The sequence below is a fragment of the Pelmatolapia mariae genome, linkage group LG9, assembly GCF_036321145.2.
Source record: "Pelmatolapia mariae isolate MD_Pm_ZW linkage group LG9, Pm_UMD_F_2, whole genome shotgun sequence".
Lineage (NCBI taxonomy): Eukaryota > Metazoa > Chordata > Actinopteri > Cichliformes > Cichlidae > Pelmatolapia > Pelmatolapia mariae.
Window position 1 is genome coordinate 11647684 of NC_086235.1, and position 25270 is coordinate 11672953.

Here is a 25270-nt window from a genome sequence, read left to right on the forward strand (position 1 = left end):
ATACAATTTTGAAGTTTTGAAGATAACTGTAAGGAAGGTGACCTTATAATAGAGCAAAATTAAGATACAAAAGGGATGTTTTTTAAATAGGCTCATGAAGTTGATTAGATTTCTTGTAGAATGTAAGCAGCAGGTGTGGGACACACAGCCCCCTTATGTCAGGGGGTTGTCCAAATGAATAAAATAGCCAAACAATGAGAAAAACGTGGTTTTATCATGCAACACAGTTGATGGGAAACCTGTAAAAAGCCGGTTTAGGTTTTTCCGAGACCTTAGAAATGCCTCTATTAACTCTCTCATGTTGATTGTTGATTCGCAACAATAATCGACAGCAGCAAAGTGGATTTCACCCTGTGATCAACACCAACCCGCAGGTGTCACTGCACTGCACCGGGACAACCCCTGTGAATTATGGCAGGGTTCAGAAGTTCAAAAGAACACGAGTTCAGTGGTTGCCAGAGGGTCTCTGCTGTGGGGAAAAGCACAATTTACAATCAACGCTCATGTAACAGAACATATTAGATCAGGCTCCATGTGCTGCTGTGGTTTCAGGAACAAAGATGGCGAATTAAGCCCCGAGCACAGATATAGACATACACGCACACAAAGCTATATAGACTAACAAATAAGATACAGTTGCAGTCAAACACACACGCGCACACACACACACACAAACACATTCCCATGAACCTATTACATTCAATAAATCACCTGCTAATGGCAACACAGGAAGCTAATACTGCTTTCATCTTTTTAGCTTGTTATTGTGCTGTGATTCACCTGTGTACAGTTTCTAAGAGTGGGAAGAGTTCCGGTCATATATCACCGAGTTAGCATTGTGAAAGTTCATGGCAGTGTTTGCTGTGTTATTGTAGTAATAAATGTGACAAATTGGGTCCCCCAGAAAGTTGCATTCTGCCTTAATCCAAGGTTGCATAGTCATTTCTTATAATATAATGAATATTGAGGAAAAGCTAACCTTGACAGTGAGAGGTGAGGAGATTCAAAGATAAAGAGGCACAGTATTGTAGTGTTAGCCTTTAAGAAGAAGAGTGACACAGCGCTGTGTCAGTAGTACTAAAGAGGTTTTGGTAAGAAAAAAATGTAACAGTGAAAAAAGTATATTCTGTCTGTTCTCTAGATAACATGTTTTTTTTATTTATTAGTTTTTAACTGCAAAGTTATTAACCTAGTTTATGTTTTGTGCTTATTTTTTCCTTCTCAAATGTTGCACAGGAATCATCAGGACTGCCTTAGCTAACATGGATCGAGAAGCCAGAGAACATTACACTGTTGTCATCCAAGCCAAAGACATGGCAGGTCAAGTTGGAGGCCTCTCTGGTTCCACCACCATCAACATCACACTGACAGATGTCAATGACAACCCGCCCAAGTTTCCCCAGAGTATGTACAGTGCACCTGAAGATGATGTTTGACCTAACAAAGTTTAGTACTATTTTAAGGGGCATTATAGTAAATTATTATGCTGCAGAACTGACCTCCTCTAATTGCATTTGTGCTGGAATATCATGCAATTCCATTTAAGAGATTGGATGGCAGCACATTTTAAACTGGCAAACTAGCCACAAGGTGAATGTACAGTAGTTAAATAACCAGTGCCAATGTTGACATCTTATTTTGCTTATCTGAATACATTAGCTTCTGCTGCATTGCATGACCACGCAGGCTTGGCCTTGGGCAGAAGACTTACACCACACCTGCCTGAGGCAGTTACATTAAAGAGGCATTTATAAGAGGAAGTTTCTACTGTGTTTTAAGTGTGTTACGTTAAAGGGAAGGCGTTTCTAAAAGTCCTAATGTGTTTGCACAGGAAACATGGGGCTGTTTTTCTGCAGCATATATTGTCATTTTATACTGTAAATTTCACCAACTCAGCAGTCCTCACTGTGATGAATGATACTTGTTTTGTAACTGTTTATCCTCCCATTGAAGTCAAATTTTCCATAATTAGCTGTTTAAATTAAATGAGCATTTCATCAAAACCCTGTGTTTTGCAGTCTGAATTTTCTCAATTATAATGATAAATTTAAGTAATGACAAAGTTGTGATTCTTTGTCTTTGGAAGTGCCTCATCAAGTATAATCCCCTTCGGCTCTGAGTTTTTTCCATTTGTGCTGCAATGAAAAAAAAAACTATTTCAAGACCATCAACATTTTCTGAATAATCATCTGCCTCTGAGTTTGATGTGCTCCACTGCAGCGCTATCAACCTAAGTTTCTCATTTAATGACAATTGAAACACAGCAAAATATTTTTAATTACATTCCCCGAGGAACAAGTGGTTACACATTAGAATTGCTTAGCTAAGGCCTTTTAGGAGAATACTCAGACAAGTGTATGAGGCAGAGGAGGCTGATTATGTGTTTAAAATTGTTCTGCTGTCTCTAAATGGATACACATCAATGTTCATCCACAGAAAACTACCAGCTCTACGTTCCTGAATCAGCTCAAGTAGGGAAACCTGTAGGAAAGATCAAAGCCAATGATGAGGACCTTGGCGTCAATGCGGACATTCGGTACAGCATCATCAATTCAGAGGGGGCCAACATGTTCTCAATTTCTGCAGAAAGAGACACAAGGGAAGGAATCATCAGCCTAAAAAAGGTAAGTGCATTCTCACTTTAGTGCTTTGAACATTTGCTTAAAATGTCGTTGGAACATAGACCATTAGGATAAAATCCTCATATCACAGATCTATCACATGCAGTGTTGTAATAGCATATAGGGGCAATTGATTTATGCACTAATTTCACCACAAAGTACACACAGTTGTGTTTGTGGAGTTGGTCCAGAAAGTGTGTTGTTGTTTGGAATTAATGGGTCAGCTTTAGGATTTTTTAAAGTGGGGTTGTACTATTTACCAGCAGGTAAATGAAGCTGTTATATGAATCTCTTCAAAACCACTAGATGGTTATTTTAGCAGAAAACAACCAACTGAGGAAGCAATAAACTAGAAACTCCTTTGGTCTGTGAGGTAAAATAATCCCTTCTGCTATAACAGTCTCAATTTCGTGATAGAAATTATGGCAAGATAAAGCCATAATTCTTTACAGTCTCTTTTTATGTGGCTAAAAACTGGGGGCACGCCTACTCCCATACACACTAGGCCCTGACCACAGATATAAATTCCTCACTACCCCGCTTTAAAAAACGAAAAGAAATAGTGGGTGCGATTAAATTAATTGTACTATGAGCATGCTAATCATGTGGCCCCTGTGGGGCTTTTTCCCCAACAGCCTCTGAACTTCGAGAGGAAGAAGACCTACACGCTCAACATCGAGGGGGTGAATACACATGTGGATCCTCGTTTTTCCTATCTTGGCTCTTTCAAAGACACTGCCACCCTTAAAATTACAGTTGGGGATGTGGACGAAGCCCCTGTGTTTTCTATGGATTATTATATCATGGATGTTTATGAAAACTCACCAAGTGGCACGGAGGTGGGGGCTGTAACAGCTCGAGATCCTGACAGCAGGAACAGTCATGTCAGGTGAGATACTCTTATTACATTTACCAACATATACAATCTGCTGTAAGAATTATAGACATTTCAGAAGAAGGGCAGTCCTTAAACATTGGATAGTTGTGAAGTCATTTAAAGTTTTTTATATTTTGTTTTTATTTTTAATCTACATCTGTCTTCCAGCTACTTGGCACCTACAGTAACTATATTATTTTTAGTTGACTTTTAGACTTTAGTTAGACTTTTTTCAGTTGATAAAACATTAGTTTGCCAAGCAAAATCAGCTGGGAATAAAGCATAACAAGTGATGTAGCCCATGGATAGTATCTTTAAGCACCACGTGTGAAATGTTAAAAATTGCGCATTATTTAGAAGACTTACATTCCGTAAGTCTCGAGCAACCCCTCATTTCATCATATCTTTTGGGAAAATTGGAAATAAGTGGAGTTATGTATCATAACATATATAGTGTAAACATCCAAGGTAAACAGTACATAAGGCAAAAGCAGAGTTTTTACAATTCTGAGCTTGAAAGTCAATATTTGGTATGACCACCCTTATTCTTCAGTAGAGTCTGCTGAACTATTAGCCAGGCTTTCTTTTAATGTATTTAAGTAGTCTTGAGGAATAGTTATCTAACACTGTTAAAGGACATTTCAAAGCTTTTCTCTGGAATTTGGTTGCCTTTTGTTCCATTCTATGTTGAGATTTAGGCTCTGGGGAGACTCCATGGTCAATAGTGTTCTATTGTGTGCTTTTGCATCCAGATATGCTTTTACTGTGCTAGTATTGTGTTTGGGATCATTGTCATGCTAAAAAATGAAATTATTACCATTGTCAGATGCTCTGCAGATGGTATTCCATGGTGGATCCAAATCTGATGGTACTTCTCTGTGTCAAAATTCCATCAATTCACCACTGGCTGAAATGCACCTCAAAATCATGACAGATCCTCCACTATGTTTTACAGATGGCTTCAGACACTCACTATTATGGTCTCCTGACTCCCTCTGTATATATTAATAGTTTGAACCAAAATTTTCAAATTTGCATTCATCACCCCATAAGATCCGTTGGTGGGATTTCTGGTGTAGTTCTAGTGTAATCTGGCACACCCCAGCCTTTTCTCCCTGTTTCCCTTTAGTAACAATCGAGACCTCAAGACCATATCTGATTTAACCTGATATCATGACAAAGCGTGTAATAGACACGCCGGTGCACCGTGTCCATGTCACGCTTTGGCTCTCCAAAACTTGAAATGTACACGCATGCAGAAGCTGCAGTAACAGCTGAGGGGGATATTTTATTTCAAGCCAGCATGAAAATAACCATGAGAAAACATTTAAGCAGACATTATTAACACATTTACATGTGCATACATGTTAGTCGCATAGTGTAATCAATTCTGATGATTAAGGACCCTGGTATGCATTTAATATGTTTTTTGCTCACTACTGACTTCCTGGCTTTGAATATATTATCTCCCCATGCTTGTAATTTCAGCATGTGTGTCCATTTGACAGTTTGGAGAGGCAAAGCGTCAAATGGACACAGTGGACCGGCTTGTTTATTACACGTTTTGCTGTGATACTGAGTCATATGATGAGGTTTTAGTAAACAGCACGTGGATCATCTTCAGGGGCAGATGCGTCTCTCAGGTCCTGTGTAAAAATAAACAAATAAAAGAAAATAAGCAAAGAGTGAAAAAGCTACCAGTGTCCAAAAAGAGACCTTGAAAGACCTTTAGAAAGCCTGGAGAACTATCACTCAATGCCATTTTAAAAATGCAAGAATGTCTGTCTCTTTCCAAGAAAATTATCATTTCTCTATGTTCTTTATATTCTCAGTGTCTAAAGAGTTTTTCCATGGTGCTGTACAACATCATGTTTTATAGATGCCCTGCAACATTTCAAATAGACTCTAGATACTAGAATTTTAGATAAACACACAAAAAAAACAACTGCAGTGTGGATTGTGAGCCTAGTGAATCTGAATCTTTTGGCATCAGACGGCTGGTTATTTTGTCTCTACGCTTATGAAGTAACCTGAGGCAATGCAACTGCTTAGCACATTTGTATGCACTATAAACACATGCTTTTGTACTGTTGAAAGAAGATTGGTATTAGCCTTAGGCAGTGGACTAATCCTAGGTTGTCTCTCTGAACAGGTATCTCATTTCATGACATTACACTCAAGCAACTGTCCTGCTTGTAATCATTTGAATTCTCTTTATAGCCTTGATGTAAATGGCGGACCAGCTGTAAACATGATACTCCTCTTGAGATGAAGTATTGCTGTTATATCAATAAGAAGCAATCCTATATTGCTGTTAACCTCTTATGCCGTGGACCACAGAGCATTGGGTTTTTTTAAACAGCAGCATGGCACTTCACATTTTTGGTTGATACTACATATAGTATGAATAGTATGTGAGCAAGAAAATTAAATTATTATTCAAAGATTATGAGTTAAAATGGGGGCATGGATGCAGACAAGGTACAACACGCAAAACCCAGTTCTGAGTGACAATTGTATTTATTTATTAACACTAAAATACTCTAAAACCACAGAAATTGACTGTAGAAAAGTCTAGAGAGAGTATAGGACACACATTTTAACAAACTAAAGATCTGAGACTGGTACATGATAAGGCATGCTCCAGAGGTTTGTAAGAGAGTTGCAGTTAAGGATGTATGGGAAAAGCTGTGTCAGCCATTATCAGCATCAGCTGGACTCAAGCTGGAACATATTGGCTCATGAAGTGCAAAAGAAAAAAAAATGTGGACTGACACTGAAGGTTTATTTTCATTAGTACATACCCTAAGGTAATATAAAGGGGTTACATGGGGGAAAAATATATACCCAGAACTCTGAATTGTAATCTCTCCCAGTAATTTGTTTATCCAGGGCACCATGCAGTGCCTAAAGACTCATCCATTAATGCTGGAGCCTGATGGGAGCTGCAGTGGGGCATGTCATGAGCACAAGATTGTTTAGGTTCTTGATACTGTACTGTTGCAACAGCAAACAGTTACAGTAAGCCACTGGTTGAAATCATCTATCTGCTAGTCACCTCCTACACAGCTTAAGCAAACAAAAATAGTGACCTCAAATGTTGAAGTATGTCACAGCTTTCCCCGAAGCAGAAGCAAATTTTATCAGTCAACAGCGATTTGACCTTTCACTTCAACAAATTAAAATACATGTTCCTTTTTGCAGGCATTTAGGCCCAGTTGGTGTATGGTGCTTCCTGAATCTCACAGCAGCAAACATCTCTGTTTAATATTAAGGTCCTTTAACCATGGAGAGCTTTATTTATTTATGTATTTATTTTTTCATTTAACATAGCAAGGTTTTTAGGGTGTGTGGATTTTAAAGTTTGACTAATAGATGAGGAGAAACTTGGGCACAAGAAGAGTCTTATTTGCACATTGGTCAGGGTATTACACTCCAACAGCTACTGAAGGAGCAGTCTAGCAAATAACCAGCAGGAGAATTTCAGTAAATATACAGCTGCAGGTGTTTAGTTGATGTCTATAAGGTGTCCCATGGAAATGGGTGGAGGTGGTGAAGGCCACAGATATACACACCTTTTTTTCTGCAGGACAGTGACCAATTGCAAGTGTACTTTCCATTTCCATATCCATTGTGGCTGGCTTCAAATGATGCTCAACGCATCAACTTCAAGGACAAAGCTAATGAAAACTTTTACTCATGCTATAACAACTGTAAACATGAGCCAAAGACTTATTATGTATTTTTATTACTCCACAGAAGCCACATTATGCTTGAGGCTTATTTATATCTACATACATCCCAGGATCTATATTTCCATCTAAAATTAATCAAAAGGGCAGAAATGCTTGGAATGAGTCCACTACTGAGCAAAGAAAGCCATGAAGTGTTTGTCCATCTCCTTATTTTTACTACTCACTTGCTTGGATGGTAATTTGAAAATGGATGTATGATGTTTATACACTATCTAAAACAACTATTCTTCCATTAAGGACAGTATCCCTTTAAAAACCTTCTCACCGGCTGGTCCTAGCAAATGAAAGACTTGAAAAGCAGGTGGCCAAGTTGTGACAATATTAGACATAAATACACACTGACATCATACACCCAAGAGTAAAAAAACTGTCAGAAGCAAGAAATTACGTGTACTGACTCTAATCACATCAATAACATGACAGAAATACGAATATGAAAGAAAACACTAAAATCACAACAGGTTTACTTCTGACATTTTCATGGCATGCATTTTTATTTATTCCTTCTAATTAACTCTAATTAACTGCAATGAAATGTGCACATACAGGAGCCCCCCAAGCCCATCAGTCTTCATCCACTTATCCAGTTCAGGGTCATGGTTGGGCTGAAGCTGCTGTAGGGCATGGCGCTGGATACACCCTGGACTGGTCACCAAACACTCACATTCACAACTACGGCCAGTTTAGAATGATCATTTAACCTAACAGTCATGTCTGTGGGAGAAAGCTGGAGTACCTGGAGAGAATCCACCCAGATACTGGGAGGACATGCAAATGTCCCTTCTTGCTTTGAGACATATATCCAAACCACTAGATCACACTGCTGTCCAAACCCCAAGCCATTATTATTATTATTATTATTATTTTAATCTAACCTTTCTATATTTATATATAGAAAGCATATATTGTCTTTACTATGTACAGTATTGTTACTCCACATTGTCTGCTCTCTCTAACTCTCACTCACCTTAGTTTTAGGTTGACATGTCTCTCTTAGTGAGACTTTTGTTATATTACAATCAAAACCTATTATTGGCAGTTATAACCACTTTTACTAAGTGGACAGTTGGCCCATGGCATTGTATCATGACTGTTTTGTAGTTGCCAATACTGAAACAATTCTAAATATTTTTGTCGCTTTTAATAATGCAGAACCCAAAAGTTAAGAAATGGAGGGTGGAGGTTTAAAAATACAGGATTTTTCCTTTCATACTCTGCCTGAATGCTTCCTGTGTTTACTTAGATGGAGCACGAGAGATGTTGCTATAATTGTGAGTGCAAGGTACATGACAGCCGCTGCCCTGCTAATGTGCTGCTCAAGCTACACCGTCTATTTAGGCAGGCTGTGTTCTTCATACCTTTGAAACTTCACTCAGAATTTTTATGCCAGAAAGGTTATTTAATTTAGAAACATTTTGGATTTCTTTCCATTTTATTAAGTCTATGTTGGGATTTTTCTGCTTCTTTTCCAGCAAAGATGAATTACCAGTCAGAACTTTTTTTGGAATAATATCAAAACCAACTGTATGCAGAGGTTTGTTTGAGTTACCTGGCATTGTATCCAGATATTCCTCTGACAAAGGGCTCAACATCATATATGAAATATATTATATGTTTCAGCTCATTAATCATTATTCTGCCTTATTTTCACATCTAGACCAAAGCAAACAGGTCAAGATTAATCAGACCAAGAATATTTAATCAACTGTTTGGCATTTGTGTTGTCACAGACAAAGTAAGGGTTTCACGAATTTAAAACTATGCAATCATTAGTCTTTACTTTTCTCCTTGTTAGTTCAGATTTCACAAGTCTACATATAAATGATGGTTTTTGATCAAGAGGATCTTAAAAATTGTAAATGGCCTGTATTTGTATAGCGCTTTACTAGTCCCTAAGGACCCCGAAGCGCTTTACACATCCAGTCATCCACCCATTCACACACTGGTGATGGTAAGCTGCATTGTAGCCACAGCCACCCTGGGGCGCACTGACAGAGGCAAGGCTGCCGGACACTGGCGCCACCGGGCCCTCTGACCACCACCAGTAGGCAACGGGTGAAGTGTCTTGCCCAAGGACACAACGACCGAGACTGTCGGAGCCGGGGCTCGAACCGGCAACCTTCCGATTACAAGACGAACTGCCAACTCTTGAGCCACGATCGCCCCTAAAAGTACCAAAAATAATCAAGTCCAGGTTTGAAGAGTATTTTCAAAGCTATGAAGCTGGTCTATTGTAGAAAAGAATCTATATATTTTTTTAAACTTACATTTTGGAGTTGGTTTCTAACAGCATTATGGTTTTAATTGGGATATTAAATTTCCCTCTGAAAAATGAATAGAATAATGGACAAAGTTTCTTTTGGATAATATTATCACTTGCTGTATTGGTATCAGTTGCACCACACAGATATGACATCCGTTAACTTAATCAGTCATAAAACTCCCTATCACAGCATCTCTAATTATGTCTGTTTTGCATGAGGTGAGCTTCGTCGTCCTTGATGAATGTTGTACAGTTTGAAACGTCTGGAAGACATAGGGTGAAGATTGATTTTTCTGATTCATGTATTAATCTTGACAAGCTGTGAAAGATTTGTAGTAAACAAAAAGGTAATCTACATATGAAAGACTTTTCCTTGTGTTCCTTGAGGAATACCTGGTCCATTCCCGCAGTACATTACTTGGGCTGTTCATCACGTAAAGAAGAAGGCAGCAGGAAGTATTTTGATAACATCCACTTGAACACTGAAAGCTAAACAAGTGTGCCTCTGCTTCTTGTGTCTGCATCAGAATGTAAAATTCAGCAGTGTTTGCCTCTCTTTGATCATCAGAAGTCTGCCCATGCATGCAATGAAATAAATATGTGATTGAAGTGACATTTGAAATGTTGGGAAATGGTTTGAAATTGACATCTGAATAATCAAATGAGTTTTCCAGAGGTCTTTACCTCTGATTGCTCTTATACATTATCATATTTATTAGGAATAGTTTTGAAAAGTTTTTTGGCCTAGTTACCATTACTCACAGCACAGATTCCCATCTTCAGCCAGTATTAACTGACTGCATCAATTGTAGTATCAAACAGACTCATTAAAGTAAGACAGGAAACAGTGAAATACCACTAAAATCTACCATTATAATTATTATAGTGTTTTACCATTTTTAAACACTGTGTATAAATTAAAATCTTAGGTTAAATGAGTAGTTAAACAATTGGCAGTTTATATTAAAAAATAAAAATAGAACAAAACATATTTTTAGTGTTGTGCATTGTGTACTTTTCACTGGTTATCTGTGGAAATAAAAAAAATAAACACAAAATGACAAAACAGTAAATAATGGTATTAAAGTGGATTCTTTTTTCTGACATGCCATCAAACAATATGCTTTTCTTCTGAAGACCTTTACTTTTACAGCTGAAAGGATGTCATGCTCTTATGAGCCTGAAAATTAAATAAATCATGACAACATTACTACTGGGGGTTCAAGGAACACTGGCAATCTGAGCTAAAATATTCAATAAATGCAATCCTGGCATCAGTAAACCCACTGCATTTCTACCTCTCATGTCAATTGAAAATTGAAAATTGACTTAAGGGTATATTGCACAGGAGAATGAATGCTGGATTAAAGGTATAAATAGGTCATTAAGAGATAAATTAGGGAATACGTAGTCAATGCTCATTCCGTGCTTGAACTCTTGAGAAGCACTGGAGCTCATTTCTGCTTTGTATTCCACAGACTCCTTTGCATTCAGTTTGATAACACTGTTGCTAGAAAGCCATTACAAGAGTGTAAACATTGCCAGGAGAACACTGCCTTTTGTTATTATTAAATATTGAAGATAATTGCTCTTGACTTAGAAATGTGTATTTTCAGAACATTCTGTCAAGACCTAAAGTCCATTTAAAAGCTGTAGGGATTATTCTATTCATGTGCTTTAGTGGAGGTACCAGGCTTTGAAAATCACAGGAGCATAAATATGTCTCCTTTGGCTCATGCTGCCTCTCCACTTCAGTCACGTCAGTGTGTCAGTTTTTTCTTGTTGTGCTTTACTAAATCTTATTAATTCAGGATTTTGTTTTCCGGTTGTTGTTGTTGTTTTTTTTTGTTTGTTTTTTTTTTTACATAAAATGGACATAAACAAAAGCAAATAAATATTTGTTGCATAGTGTTTCGACTCTGGCTTGGTAGACTGTAAGCCAGGGTCAAAACACAATGCCCTTGCATAATACCCTGAGGCTTCTTCTATAACTTGGTACTGAAAAGGATACAAAAAGAATTATATACAAAGATGCAGCAGGGATAGACTCCACGCCCTGGTGATTTTGAATTGGATAACCAGAAAATAGATGGATGGATTGGTGTACGCTTGACCAGTATTGCTCAGTGATGGTGGTTGTGTATTGTCATCTGTGGGTCTAAAGGAGCTTCCAAGAGGTTTTTTTTTTTAATCCCCTAATCACATTATCAAGATTGTCTTGGAAAAATGTTGCAAACTTGAGGAACCAACTTTAAAAGAGTTTATTTATGTCATCTTATTTTAGTTATTTTTTGTATGACCAGAGGAATTCCATCAGGCGTGGTAACAATTAATAAATATTTTGCCGATCTCCTCTTTGCGAAATGTCTGTTCCTTGCGCAACTCTGGACCGCTTCATATGTTCCTGCAGATTTTAGATTTTTCTAGCCACTTACCCTTGTGCATTTGCAATTTCACCTCAATGATCATCTAGAGCAAAGACTGTGTGAGACTAACCCCTTAATGTCACAATTCTAGAATAATCACTGGTAATAAAAGCTCCAGGACTCTGACACCAGACTTGTTTCTTTTCTTGTTTGTTTTTTTTATTTGTTTTCCATGAATGAATGTGGTGGCCAAGCCTAAAGGTGGCACACAAGGTCAGGAGCTGACCATGAACATCATTATTTCTTCCAAATACAGAGTTGTGCACAGGGAATTTATCCCCTGAGGTCAGATTGTTAAAACAGGGTACAGCTGTAATGTCCTAAGGCATCTGGGAAGAGCACAACATGCGGTGTGGGCCATTGTTTACCATAGCAGAAGGCAATGAAAATACAAGAGCTTTTCGGCCTTGCCGAAACAATCTTTCCATGCCACCTGCTGTACTCACCAGATTAGGCTCCCTGCAAGTTTGTCCTCTTCCTCAAAATGACATTAAAGTTGAAGCATTGCTGTCTTGTCACATTGGGTGAGATCCAGCAAGCTTCTCAAATGTGCAAGTGGACAGGACTAAATAAGAATTATCTAAAAGTAGCAGCAGCACAGAGAATGGTAAAGGGATGGAAAACAAGACTACCTATTTAAATCAGATGTAGTTTTGATTTTTGTGATTTTACCTCATATATTTTTGTTTTGTTTTAATGTCTCTTACGAGCCAAGTTAAGTAAATACCAAGTTAAGTAAAGAATTTTAAAGTTTTAAAATTCTTTATTATACATTAAAAGTATTTTACACACAGAATAGGAAACGAAGAACAAAATTAGTACAGAATGGCACTTTTAGAGATTTTAGGTTGTTGATAAACATGTTGCTGTGGCGTAGTGTTAATGAAATACTGAAATGTCCACTTAGATTAGTGTTTAAGAAATTAGTGTTTAATTTCTTTATGCTTTGCTTCCAAGACTTTCTTGTAATTTTTGTAATTTTTTAAAGTGATCTTGACCAATAGTTCTCTAGGCTCAAGAAATAGGAAAAGGCAAGGGTGACTGTCCAAAAACCAAGGGAAACAGGAAGAATAGACTGAGGCATGCCAAATTACACAGGAACTGACAGCAGGTTTAGAGGTTTTTGGTTTGAATTTTCATTATACACAGAGGTAAGGACAGAGGCTCAACGGTGACCTCGTTATACACGGGAGAGGTTCTGTCATGGTTTGGGCCTGCCTTTCAGCCTGTGATGTTGGGGGTCTTGTCAGAATTGATGGAATCAATGAAAACAATACTTTCAGATTTTGATCTACCAAAACCATCTGGAAGGATTTGACTGTCAATGGTGTCATTTCTCAACACAACAGTGGTTCTAAACACATATACCTGGATAGAAAAAAATGCATGAAAGCATGAAATATAAAGGTGGTCGTACTAAATATTTACTTCAAGCTTGGTAGAACTGGGAGAATTGTAGAATTGGACAAACTCTGCGTTTTGCCTTATATAAATAAATTGCTGCTCTTATTCACCTTTTAACTAGCAAAATATAAAGTGAGGGGTGCGTTCAGACTTTGTGAAGAGTGATTGTCATTTATGCTCAAGTCTGTTTAGCACTAAATTGATTATTTAGCTTTTGAATTTCTAAGAATACAATAAGATATTAGCATTTCAAAAACTTTATGACATCTCAATGTAAAGAACAGTGTGTAGATATCCTTATCCTGACAACACTGACATCTCTAACAGAGGGTTTCGCTGTGGGTTTGTACTGCACATTCCAAATGTATACATAACATCAAATACAATCTTGTTTTTCTTTCAATAGATACTTCTTGGACAGAAAAGAGGAAGGTATAAATTATTTCAGAGTCGACGAATACAGTGGAGTTATATATACAACACTGCCCCTGGACAGGGAAGATATGCCTTGGCACAACATCACTGTTATGGCCTCGGAGGTTGGTAGGTACCCAGGTTGCTTTCCGTATACAAAATGTTTACAAGAGTGAGTAAATGTAATGCCACTGGTACATCTGTTTACTCTTATGTGAATGTTCATGAGTGGGTAGTGGTGATACCAGCTGTATTTTGCTATGCTTCATCTTTACAAAGCTTATATGAAGTAACAACTTGCCTTTTCTTGTAGCCCTACAATTTCAGGTAGTTAAATAAAGTTTAATTTTACAGTTATAGTATTTAACAAAGTGGATTTTTTTGGTTTATAAATCCATAAAAATTAAATGTACCCTTTGTTAAAGGTAAATAAGCAAATTGGGAGATGGGAGATGCACTGCACATAATGAACTGAACAGTCATAAACACTTGAAAATGCTGTAATGCATTCGGTTGAAAGAGGCACTCAAGAGATTGATCAATTTTTCCACTCTTGTTTTGTTTTGCCTCAAGCTAATAAGAGGCATTATAAATCAGAATCACATTCAAATTATGGTTGAGTTCTGTGCCATGACAGCAAGATGATTCAAAAAGCAGAAATTACAAAATAGGTGTGTGCTATAGTTCTACCCCGAGTTTGTTTTTTTCTTAAATGCTCTCCCACCAGATAACAAGACACCCTGCGGGGATCATATACTCAGACAGAAGGTAAAATTGGAGTCCAAATCAATATCACCAAAAGAAAGGTTCCAAAAGGAATGAGCACATGAATCTGCACTGAACAGCTTCCATTTATCTACAGAGCAAAAAATGTATGTAGATAATCGTATTTGAAGGTGCATCAGTACAGTGTATGTTAATGGACACTTTCATTGCTGCAGATTTGTAGCAATTATTTAATTTTCTATATTAAATGTTTGGAAAGAATACAAAAACACATTATGTACTATAATTTTGTCAATACTTGTTCTATCCAGTTCTTCGATTGAAAACTAGTTAATAAAATCATATTATGGCTCACAGTGGAGAAGGTGTACCAACTTCTAAATATATAAAATCTTATATTCCTCTTATTTTGACATACAGACCATAAATGCGTGTTATTTGAGCTAGCCTGCAAAAATCAAATGTAATTTGAATGGTAAATATCAAGTAAAACAATTTTTCTAATCGTTATTAAGAAAACTGCTTAAAGTCAAGTAATTAAAGTTTTGTAGTTAACCAGAAAAGGTGTGCAGTTGGTGGACTGTTTATATTTCTATCCACGTCTAACTCAGTGCACCAAGATGCCTAAATGGGATTATTAACAGCAATACAAAAATAATCAACAGATTTAAACAGTCCAGTGTAAGTAATGGAATTAACAGTCTGAAGACTCGAGAAAACAACAGTGAAGGATAATATTTGCATATTGATTAGAATGTGGAGTGTAATTTTTTCTTATAATTAACTAAAAAAATCAAATTAGTCTCAATTGTTTCAGTGTCCTTTCCTGCAGTGAAAATTAATTAAATCAATACATGCCCCTCTAACTCCAATTGCTATCAGGTAACTTGGATAATTTGTAATCACAATTAGGCAAATCTCTTGCCAGGCGAGTGAGATTCTGAATGCTAATGTTTCTTTTAACTTCTCTTTAGTATTCAAGGATACAGTTACATGCCAAGACACTGTCAAAAGGCAGAATGATAAATTTTTACCTCTTTGAATGAGCAAGGACACAGTGTCATCGAGACAAAGCACCAAACAGTTCACTGTGAACCATCCTGTAGAGATTTTATCCTGAAAAGGCGTGGGAATAGATGGACTGTCCAAACTGAGAAAGTGAATTAGAGGATGAACGTATGATAAAATAACATTTTAGTGTTTGTGGGTTTAAATTGGTACTTTACGGTGAAAATATTGTCTTGGAATAGCATTGGTGCAAAGTCAAATCTTCAATAGGTGGTGAAAAAAAATGCTATGTACAGAATGCTGCACAAGATAAAGTAAGTAAAGATGTAGGAGCATTCATTTAAATGAAAGACATGCACACCTGCGTTAACTTTGTGTGTGTGTGTGTGTGTGTGTGTGTGTGTGTGTGTATCTATATATATATATATATATGCATATGTATGTATATATTTTGTTATCTTTCACTGAAGGTTCTGCTGAGGAAGCATGCTATTTTTCAGCGCTGTTCTGGTACACTCATAATGTAAAACATACTCGCACCTGGAAGCTACAAAACAACTCTTCTGTCAGTGACAGAGGAGCTGCAGGCTGCTGAGGTTAACTAGATTGCTCAAGGGCCCTTGCTGTGGGGCCAGAGAAAAATTACATGTGACCTGTATACTCCCAGTCATAAGAGTAGCTCAATCTGCCATTTTTAGACACTTGCATTATAACAGTAAATTTAGCCCTGCTTTTTCTTTTCTTTTTCTATTTTTTGCTTTTCTTTGCTTAGTACTGATGCTGGTCTTCTTAGGTCACAAAAGCCTTTTTCTTAGACAATTTTGCACTCTTGGACCTGTAACATCCTGTAAATACTAATGTTCTTCACATTACACAGATAGTAAAAAAATGTTTCACTCAATTGAGTTTAAAAATTAACCATTGAGTATATTTTTTAATCTTTCAAAGTGAATATTTAGCATGTAAGATGGGTTATGTATTATAACCAAGAACTACAACTGAAAAAATGCCATGATTATATCAATTTTAATAAACAAAGTTGATTTGTGCAGCATTGCACCCTCAGTGCTTTTATAATGACAAACCGACAGACAAAACCCTCTAAACACTCTAACAGGGAGAGCACACTGTGTCCTAGTTTGAAATGTTGAATGTTTCACTTTGCTATTAAGGCTCACGCCTGGCTTTTATCTTTTTTGTCTCTTTTTCTTTTCTTCCTCTGCTTCAGACAATCCCAGCCTTCTCAGTCACGTTCCTGTAACTGTTCAGGTCCTCGATGTGAATGACAATCCACCAGAAATAGCAACAGATGAGGAAGTTATTGTCTGTGAGAGCTCAAGGCCGGGACAAGTAAGTGTCGGGGACTCGCCTAGAAAAACACAAAAACACCTATTTCCGTTTTTTTTTTTTCTTCCCTCTTCATCTCTGACTTCAAACATTAAAACATTCCTTCAAGTCAAAAACACCTCAGAAGTAAAGTGTTGAGCGCTGTCCATTAAGCACAGTCATTTCCCTGACTACATGAATTCTGCACCGAACTGTTGTTTCCCTCAGCAGTTTGGGTTGCTCACCGAGAGCTGAGCAATAAGAGACTGCGAAGGCACTGGAGAGAGCTGCTTAATCATCCCTCATTCAAAATGAGTATCTCAGCAGCAAACCATGACAGCTCTAAATCGAAGCTCATTCCAATTTGCGCTCAGTAGTCTTTGATTCATTCAAATTAAGAAGGTTTTTGAGATACAGCGCGATCAGCAGCATGGAAAATGGCTGAAAGGCTGGTTCGGCAAAGGATGATGAAGTAAAGACTAGGAAGACACAACTAAATACATTTTTAATAGTTTTGAGCTGTTGGAAGAAAAGTTTGAAGAAAAGTTTGAATGAAAGTTTGTATTAAATTTGTATTAAGGTTACATTGTTGCCTGAGGGTTCTTGGCTCAGGGGATTAACTGGTAAGTATTATAATGCACTGAATGAGACAGCGGGATACCACTATTCAGAAGACAATGCATTTGAAAAACTGAGCTTCTCATTAATGTTTTAGAATATATTTGTATTTCTTTTTAATACCACAGCAATTAGATTTTTTTCTTTTTAATTTGTTGGAAGATGACAATCAAAATTTTGTATACATCTTGCTAATAAAGAAGTAACATTTTATCACACCTAAAGTTATATTTAGTGGTTGGGAACTGGTTCTTATGTACATATATATATATATATTTATTTATTTTTTTAGTTTTTACTAACTGAGCACTTTTTTGCCTTTTACAGTGCATTTAAGTTTAAGCAGATTTTTTTTAAAGCTTGAGGTGTCCCATGGTTAAAATAAAAAAAACTGAGTAACTGTTACAGCAATACTGGCCAATTGCTAAAGGAGTAAAACTGAATGACTTTTGTATAAGTGACCTCATGTGTTTAACACATTTATTAGACCAATAACAAAACACAAATATTTTAGAAACATGTTGAAAATTAAAAATTACATGCAGCTACTAAAATACATTTTTCTGTTTAGGAATTATAATAATAATAATTGAAAAAGTAATAATGTGCTTTACTGTGTTTCGGCTTTTTTTTGTAAACTGTATATTTGAAAATCCATGAATTGCAACAATAATTACATCTTAGCATTAGAAATGTAATTTAAATTAAAGAGCTTGCACATACTGGTGGATTAATCATTACATAAACATGAAGCATGAGTTTAATAATTAGCAGTACTTTTAATTTAGTGCAGCTGTGGCATAAACCTTACATTAGGTGGTGGTTAAGCAGTGTACATGTACCACTTTTGGAAAAGCAGTAATGATAACACTTTTCAAGATGGGCTGTTTAGTTTTGCAGGTGACTCTTTCAGTGCAGCAAATTCAGTAAGAATTCTCACTTCGGCAGTCATTGGGCTGTTCTGGTGTATAATTTGAGATTGTGACATGTAGGATTTATTTATTTATTTACACTAAACTAACTGACTAATTAGATCAAAGATCACTGTACATGTTCAACCCAAAAGATGCCTACAATAAGAGCTGATCTGCCAAACAATAGATTAATGGAAGACAAATTTGCACCCACTATCAAACCATGCAGACATTTTCATGCTGACAGCAAATTGTATAGCTCCATCTTGTTTGCAAACATCCCACTGAGTTTTAAGAATGATCTTTTTAGCATGTGTCTTTTTTTCCCACACTGATTAAAACAACAACAATTAGAACTTAGCTTTTGAGCCCTTAGAAGAAAGAGAGCTCCGCTCCACTCAGCCACTCTGTCAAGCATGACATCCACATAAGTACAAATAGACACAAAGGACAGAGGCTTGAGCAAGTACACCAGGAGAAGAAGAAAAAAATGTCCCTAATCTCACACTTTAAACTTTTTCTCGTTGACAGAGGGTATCAGGTCATTGTTTTCTCTCAACACAATCTCTCCTTACTCTCACTGTGTCTTTTACCAATTAAGCGTAGTAATCTGACAGAAGTGGCAGTAAGGTTGCCCCGAGTGCACGCCTTTCATTGTTAGATTCCAGCTCCCCCTTGCACAAGCCAAAAGCTCTCAGTTGCAAGTGTCACAACTAGATAGTCTCCTTCGAGCACCGCACACAAGTAAAGAAAAAATAGTTACATGAGCATTTGGCTGTAGGTCAGAGGCACTCTTGACTGTGACTAATTATGATCAACAAATCACAAGACATGCTAGAGAAACTAAATCAGCTCCTTGTCCTCTGTGCAATCAGAGTTAGTGTTTCAAAGCGGTGTGGCAGATAACTAAACGTTGCAGGTGTCGTCTCTGGAACGTGATTTATCCTTTGTCTTGTGAACAACAGGTGATCCAGACTGTCACAGCAGTGGATAAGGATGACTTTGCCAACGGACAGCGGTTTTCCTTTGCTTTACCAAGCCAGCTACCAGTTAATCCCAACTTTACCCTTAAGGACAATGAAGGTAATCAAAGTGATCAATATGTTTGTTTGCATTCCTTATGAGTTTTGCACTCTGCCTACAGAGATATCCTCATTGCTCACGCTTCGAGATCCAATAAGCTGCACTGATATTCCCGCACCTTGGAGGTGCAATAAAAATATTCTCTGTCAGCTGGGTATGGTAAGCATCTGAAGACTCAAATGCTGCCAGTAGTACCTACTGTGAGTCAGGTTTGCATGAAACATAAGCGTCATAGAGGGTTGGCATGTTTGAGCATTGTGTTGTCAAATGGATTACCTGCTCAGGCACTCTCTTTCCACCTCCTGTGTGCATTATTTTGTTCCAGCCCAGGGCCAACAGTGGGTGTTACCATGGCAACAATTTCAGTCTTAGGGGAATACCTAGCCCTGGGTTGGTCTGCAATCACAGGGCTTTTAAAAGCTCTCAGCCTGAAGATCTCACAGTTTCCCACTGAGAAGAGGAGTTCACAGCACTCCAGATGAATCTCTGAGCCAGAGAGGGGCATAAAAACAGAGAGGAAGGTAGTATGAGAGAGATCAGAAAAATCAATGTGATAACCAGAGATGAGTCTGTTTAGCCCTTGGTCCAGTTACTTCCCACCACTAGAATTCCCTTGCCTACTTCAACTACATTAAAGTGCAGAGGGAAGTTTTGCTGCATTCATGTAAGTGGCACTCAAAGACATCCCTCACTCCCTGCCCACCTCCACACCTAAGGGGTACATAAATCAAACAGGGCAAAGATCGACTTTAGCACTGCTCCAAAAAACATTCCAGTGGATACACAGTATAAGTAGTTAATTTGGCTCCTGTTTTTTTTAGCAGTTTTACACATGACATGCATACAGAGCAGCTCTGCAGTCAGCTATTGAACCTCCAAATAGTGGTGTGGTGCAAGAGTTTTTCAGAGGAAGCCAGAAAGTTGGAGTTTGCTATAAATCCTACAACTGTTTTAGATATATCGGTGTGTGTGTTTTTATGTGTGTGTGTGTGTGTATGTATGTGTGTGCCTGTCCTGGAAAAACACTTGTTAAATATAGTTCTTATTTTTGCCACTTTAAAGGGTATGAAGACATACACCTCCACTGTCACAAAAACATCTCTCGCTGATTTGCCATATGCTGTGTTGAAGTGACCATATTTAGCGTTTTTGGGTTTTACCTTAGGGTGTTACATTCCTTTTTTGTGCACATTAAAAGCCTGCCAGGTAATAAAGCCCAAAGTTTTCGGCAAAAGGGAGAAAGTAGTGCAGACAAACTGCCTGCAGGGCTTCATTTGTAGTATATAATTTTCTTCCTCCAAATGTTGTGAGCAAACAAGTTTTCCTGGCTTCACTCTTGGCATCTGAGTTACTGAAACGCACAGTGGATTAATTTTATTTTTGATGGCACTCTTCAGTGTTGGCACCTTGTGCGGTTAATGTGGTTAAAGTATAGCTCAAATTTTATGCCCATACCTAAACAAAATTGAAAGAAAGTGATCTAGAACTACACCAGTACTATATAGGTTCTGCTTTGGGCCATGTTGCTTCTCTCTACAGAGTTTTATGACATGTGGCTTGGTTGCTTAGTAGTCTTGTGTTTGGGCCAGTTCCTGTTTGGAACAAAGGATTAAACTTAGCTCTTGGAGTTGTACTAAACATGCACTGATTACAAAATGTTCTTGGCTGATTTCAAATATACTCTTAGTGTGACTTGCCTATAGCAATTTCGCTGATTTCAGTTTTATTTCTAAGAAACAGTAACTGACAGCATATATGAACAAAACTCAACTTTTTCTCTGTGCAAACTTTTTCATAACAAAGAGATTTCCCCCAAATAACTTACAGGATCTTCTATTACTCTCACAACTGACAAAATATTGTTATCCTACTGAAAAGCAGCATAAATAAGGATCTGAAAATGAATTGCTGTACACCTGCCTTTACCTGACATATTTTACCTTACCGATCAAAAGCAGGTGCTTCAGATTTATACAACAAAAAACAGATTCTGTCACACATCATTTTCTAATATGTTTATAACTTCACCAGGTAACAGGACATTGACCCCTTTCTTTTCGCTTTTTATTCTAAGTGCTTCAAAGCTAAGTTCTTCTCTTGACTCCAGAATTTTTATTCATAGCAGCTTTCATCTTTTTTTTTTTTTTTTTTTGCCTGTCCCGTTTGGATCTTTTGCCATTAGAATTATTGTCTAAAGGCGAAGAAAGATGCCCAACGGATTTACTTTACCAAATGGACCATCCCAGCCTTGCCGTAATGGTCTATTTGATTCACCTTTAATTGTTTATTTTATTTTTACTTGTTGTATGCGGGACAGACTTTACTGGGGGAAAGAAAGGGGAGAAAGAAAGAGAGAAAGAAAAACAGCTGGGAAGAAGGACGGGGAAAAAGGGCAAAAAAACAAAAACCAACAGAATAAGCAGACAAAAAAAATACATATTGACCACCTGGATCACCTGTTGAGAAAGAAAAAAGAAAACAAGCAGAAGAAAACAAGAGTAATAGAATAAACAACATCACAATGATATATGGGAATATGGCAGTAAATATTAAATGTTAAACATTGTTGTGCAGCACATGAGATCGACAGCGCACAGTGTGCTTTGAGGTAGGAGCCAAAAAGGGTGTAGTTTGTGTGTGTGATCACCCGTGTGTACACCTGTGGACATGGACGCGCTTGATTTTTTTTAAAAGGTTCCTTCATGTAATGATCTGCTAGAGGGTGTGGGGGGCCACTGCCCCGTCCTCCAGGGCATGAAGCAGGTGTGGAGGAGATCAAAACTCCAGACATCCAGAGGCCCCCAGAACACGAGAGACCAAGGAAGACCAACAGAGGGGCAGCCGCGCCACTATCCCAGAAAGAGCTGAGGAGAGTCCCAGATGAGGGGTCACTCAGCAGCCGCAGAGCAGAGGCCAGGGGGGGTTGCAGTGACGTGCCCGTGGGCTCCGCCGGCAGCCGGCTGCGCCAGAGTGACCGAGCCCCGGGCCGAGAGGCCGAGGGCACCCCACCTCCGAAGTGGCCCGAGCGAGCCCCAGGCTCCAGGCCCCGATAAGCAGCCGCCAAGGAGTGAGCCGGTGTGTACCTGGACGCCCACCCCTGGACACAAAGAACCACCAACGCACCGATGTCTGGGGGCGTCCGCCACCGGCAGGGGAAGTGGTGGGGGGGAGATAGGCCTCCAAACCTTGGAGGACCTGAGATGTCCCCAGAGAGGTGGAGCTTTCATCTTTTACTGTTCGGTGCTGGCTTGTGGCTGGTTCTGAGCTCTCGATAGCTTTAGTGTTAGCCACTTTTCCTTTGTTAGCTTGATTAAACTGTCCATGTTAAGTGTCTCAGTAGGTTACAAATGTTTTTCGACTGGTTTACTTTTGCAAACTTTGTTTCTTCATTCACTTTCGCGCTAACAACGTTGCATGGAGCTGTGGGTGTTTGCGCGACTGTTTACCTGTGTCACAGTGCACAATTTCCCCTGCATATATTGGATCACTTGTACGAAAGGGCGACCAGCCAGTTGATTCTGGTCAACTGATGTTCCTGAGATGCACCTGGGAGATAGAGGAGAAAGGACACTTGCCAAAGGAGCTATAATTAATGATTTTGTTGTGGAAGTGTTTTTGTCTTGAGTGTATTACCTGGAATATACCAAACACAGTGGGAGGGTGTCTCTTTAAACAACTCATTATTATTAATATTGTTATTGTTAATATTATTTATTAATGCAAAGCTAAGAAAAAGGACAACATCAAGCTGTCACAGTGAGACAGCAATTATTTGCTTTGTTCTTTGCTTTTCTTTGTTTTTTATTGTGACAGGGGTATTTTATGGTTTTGAACTTTAGAAATAAAATGATGCTCTTCACAGCAGAGAGTATCTAAGTGTAAATGCATAGTGAGGTGAAAGGGGCAGTCAACATTTTCTTTGGTGCCTGCTTCACTGTAAAAGTTTAATCCTTTGATTTACAGACCTTTGGTCCTGGCAGCTTTTCTGTGTAGGGATAAAAGCTCCTGATAGGGTATAACAGGGTAAATTGGTTTCAGGTTACAGATAAGAGTGATTCAAAGCCCTTCTTGGATCTGAGTCTTTTGAAAGATCTGCTTGTATTAGGGAAACCAGGGCATCTTCCTGAAGCCAGGTGTTAGAGGCTAGTGCTTCATGGGTAATGCATGCCTGTGACTATAAGATGGGCAAGGACTGCATCATTCAAGTTTTTGAAGCTTTTAAAAATCTACACGTCCAGTCCACATACCCATCATTTGAAAATATTTCTCACTCTTGCAAAATGATTCTCTCAAAAGTTCTCAGATTTATTATAACAGAACCGTCTGCAGTAAAATATTCCCAAAGCATTAAATAAAAGGAGCTCTTCATTCTTGAAGGATCGATGGCAAGAGTTAGGTTTTTTTTTTCATGCTGTTTGAGTAATAGTGCTTTTCATTTTAGATTTCGTTGAGATTTTAGTGCGTACCATCTCAGAGGCTCTTGGTTTTTGACATAGTAGATCTTTTATATAATCCCATAAAGGATCACCCAATTATGTGTTATGGCATGGAAAGAGTTTTTTAGAGATACATTATACCAAAAGGAAGAAAATCACATTACACATTATACAATAATCATAATTTGTAACTTTCAAACCTCCTAGTATTTCCCCATTATGTTAGCATAGAAGTACTAATGACTATCTTAACTCAAGATGTGCAGTTGTCCAGATGAAGGAGTGACACCTCCAAGTTCTCTCGGAAGCACATGTGCTTCTATTCCCTCTCATTCCAAGACTGAAAATTCAAATGACTAATCACATAGCATTGAGCTTACCATTTGGCACTTTCTGATCTTTTAATTTGCTTGCCTACTCATTTATACTACAATTCCTTGTCCACTTAGAATGATTCATATCACCTTTTATTCTAAAGTCGTCTCTCATCTGCATAAATCGCTCTCTGAAATGTTAAGCTGCTGCACTCAGAATTCATGTGGTTTCAGTTCGCTCAAATATTAGAGCCTACATGTGCGGCTGCACTCAGAAAATGGTGTAAAAACCATATGCGTAGCTTTTTGCTTGCACTCTGTGTTAGAAGGTATCTGCCTGCTCACGATATATGAGTGAGAGTGAGAGCGAGGCACAGTGAGCCATAATGTTGACTCCACTGTCTGATAATTAAAGTAAGCTCTTCACACTCAAAGCAGCTTCTTTCATTTCTGTTGTAGCAGACCAACAGTTGGTAGCAGCTCTCTGCCAAGGCCTAATACCCCCCTCTGTTGTTGTGCAACTGATGAAAATCCCTCTCAGTCACTCACACGGCTAACTCTCTCATGACCTCCTTTCCTTCTCAGTTACCATTTGCACAATGGATCGCCATGAAACGTGAATTATGGTGGCTTTGTGCCCAGATTTTTGTGTGAGGAAAGCAGGTTCAGTTGGACTCACCGATATATTTTTAACTAATTAACCAATTACATCTGCAATAGAATCCACCCTTTCATTCCTGATATTTAGTATTCGCTTTAAAAGAAGATGACAGCTAAAGTTCTGTGTGTGTTTTGGGTTTTTTTCCATCAAGCTATTTCTTTACTTCACCATATCATATCTAATATCATGTTACTGCTAATGCGCTTCCTGCAGAGATGTGCAACAGCGCTGGCTCTGTTTCACAAAATCACATCAGCAAAGAGGTTGAGTGAGGATTTTTAGCTAAAAAGGAAAACACAGATTTAGTCTTAAAATTAGATCAGTGCCTTCTGCTTGCAGTGGAGCTGAAGCCAGGACACCTGAAATACTGAGCTGTCATGCAGACGTGTTGATGCAGCTGAAGTGGTGGATGCACTACAATAAC

At 38.1% G+C, this 25270-nt stretch overlaps 1 protein-coding gene across 2 annotated transcripts in view; it reads left to right on the forward strand.

Moving 5' to 3' along the window:
- LOC134634209 (cadherin-18) overlaps positions 1 to 25270 on the forward strand; it is a 188239-nt gene that overhangs the window by 148663 nt on the left and 14306 nt on the right. For both annotated transcript variants that reach the window (XM_063483268.1, XM_063483267.1), the window contains exons 5-10: positions 1237 to 1404; positions 2437 to 2624; positions 3257 to 3510; positions 13753 to 13889; positions 16723 to 16844; positions 19318 to 19435. In XM_063483268.1, coding sequence (XP_063339338.1) covers positions 1237 to 1404; positions 2437 to 2624; positions 3257 to 3510; positions 13753 to 13889; positions 16723 to 16844; positions 19318 to 19435 — 987 coding nt within the window. The remainder of the gene's footprint in view (positions 1 to 1236; positions 1405 to 2436; positions 2625 to 3256; positions 3511 to 13752; positions 13890 to 16722; positions 16845 to 19317; positions 19436 to 25270) is intronic.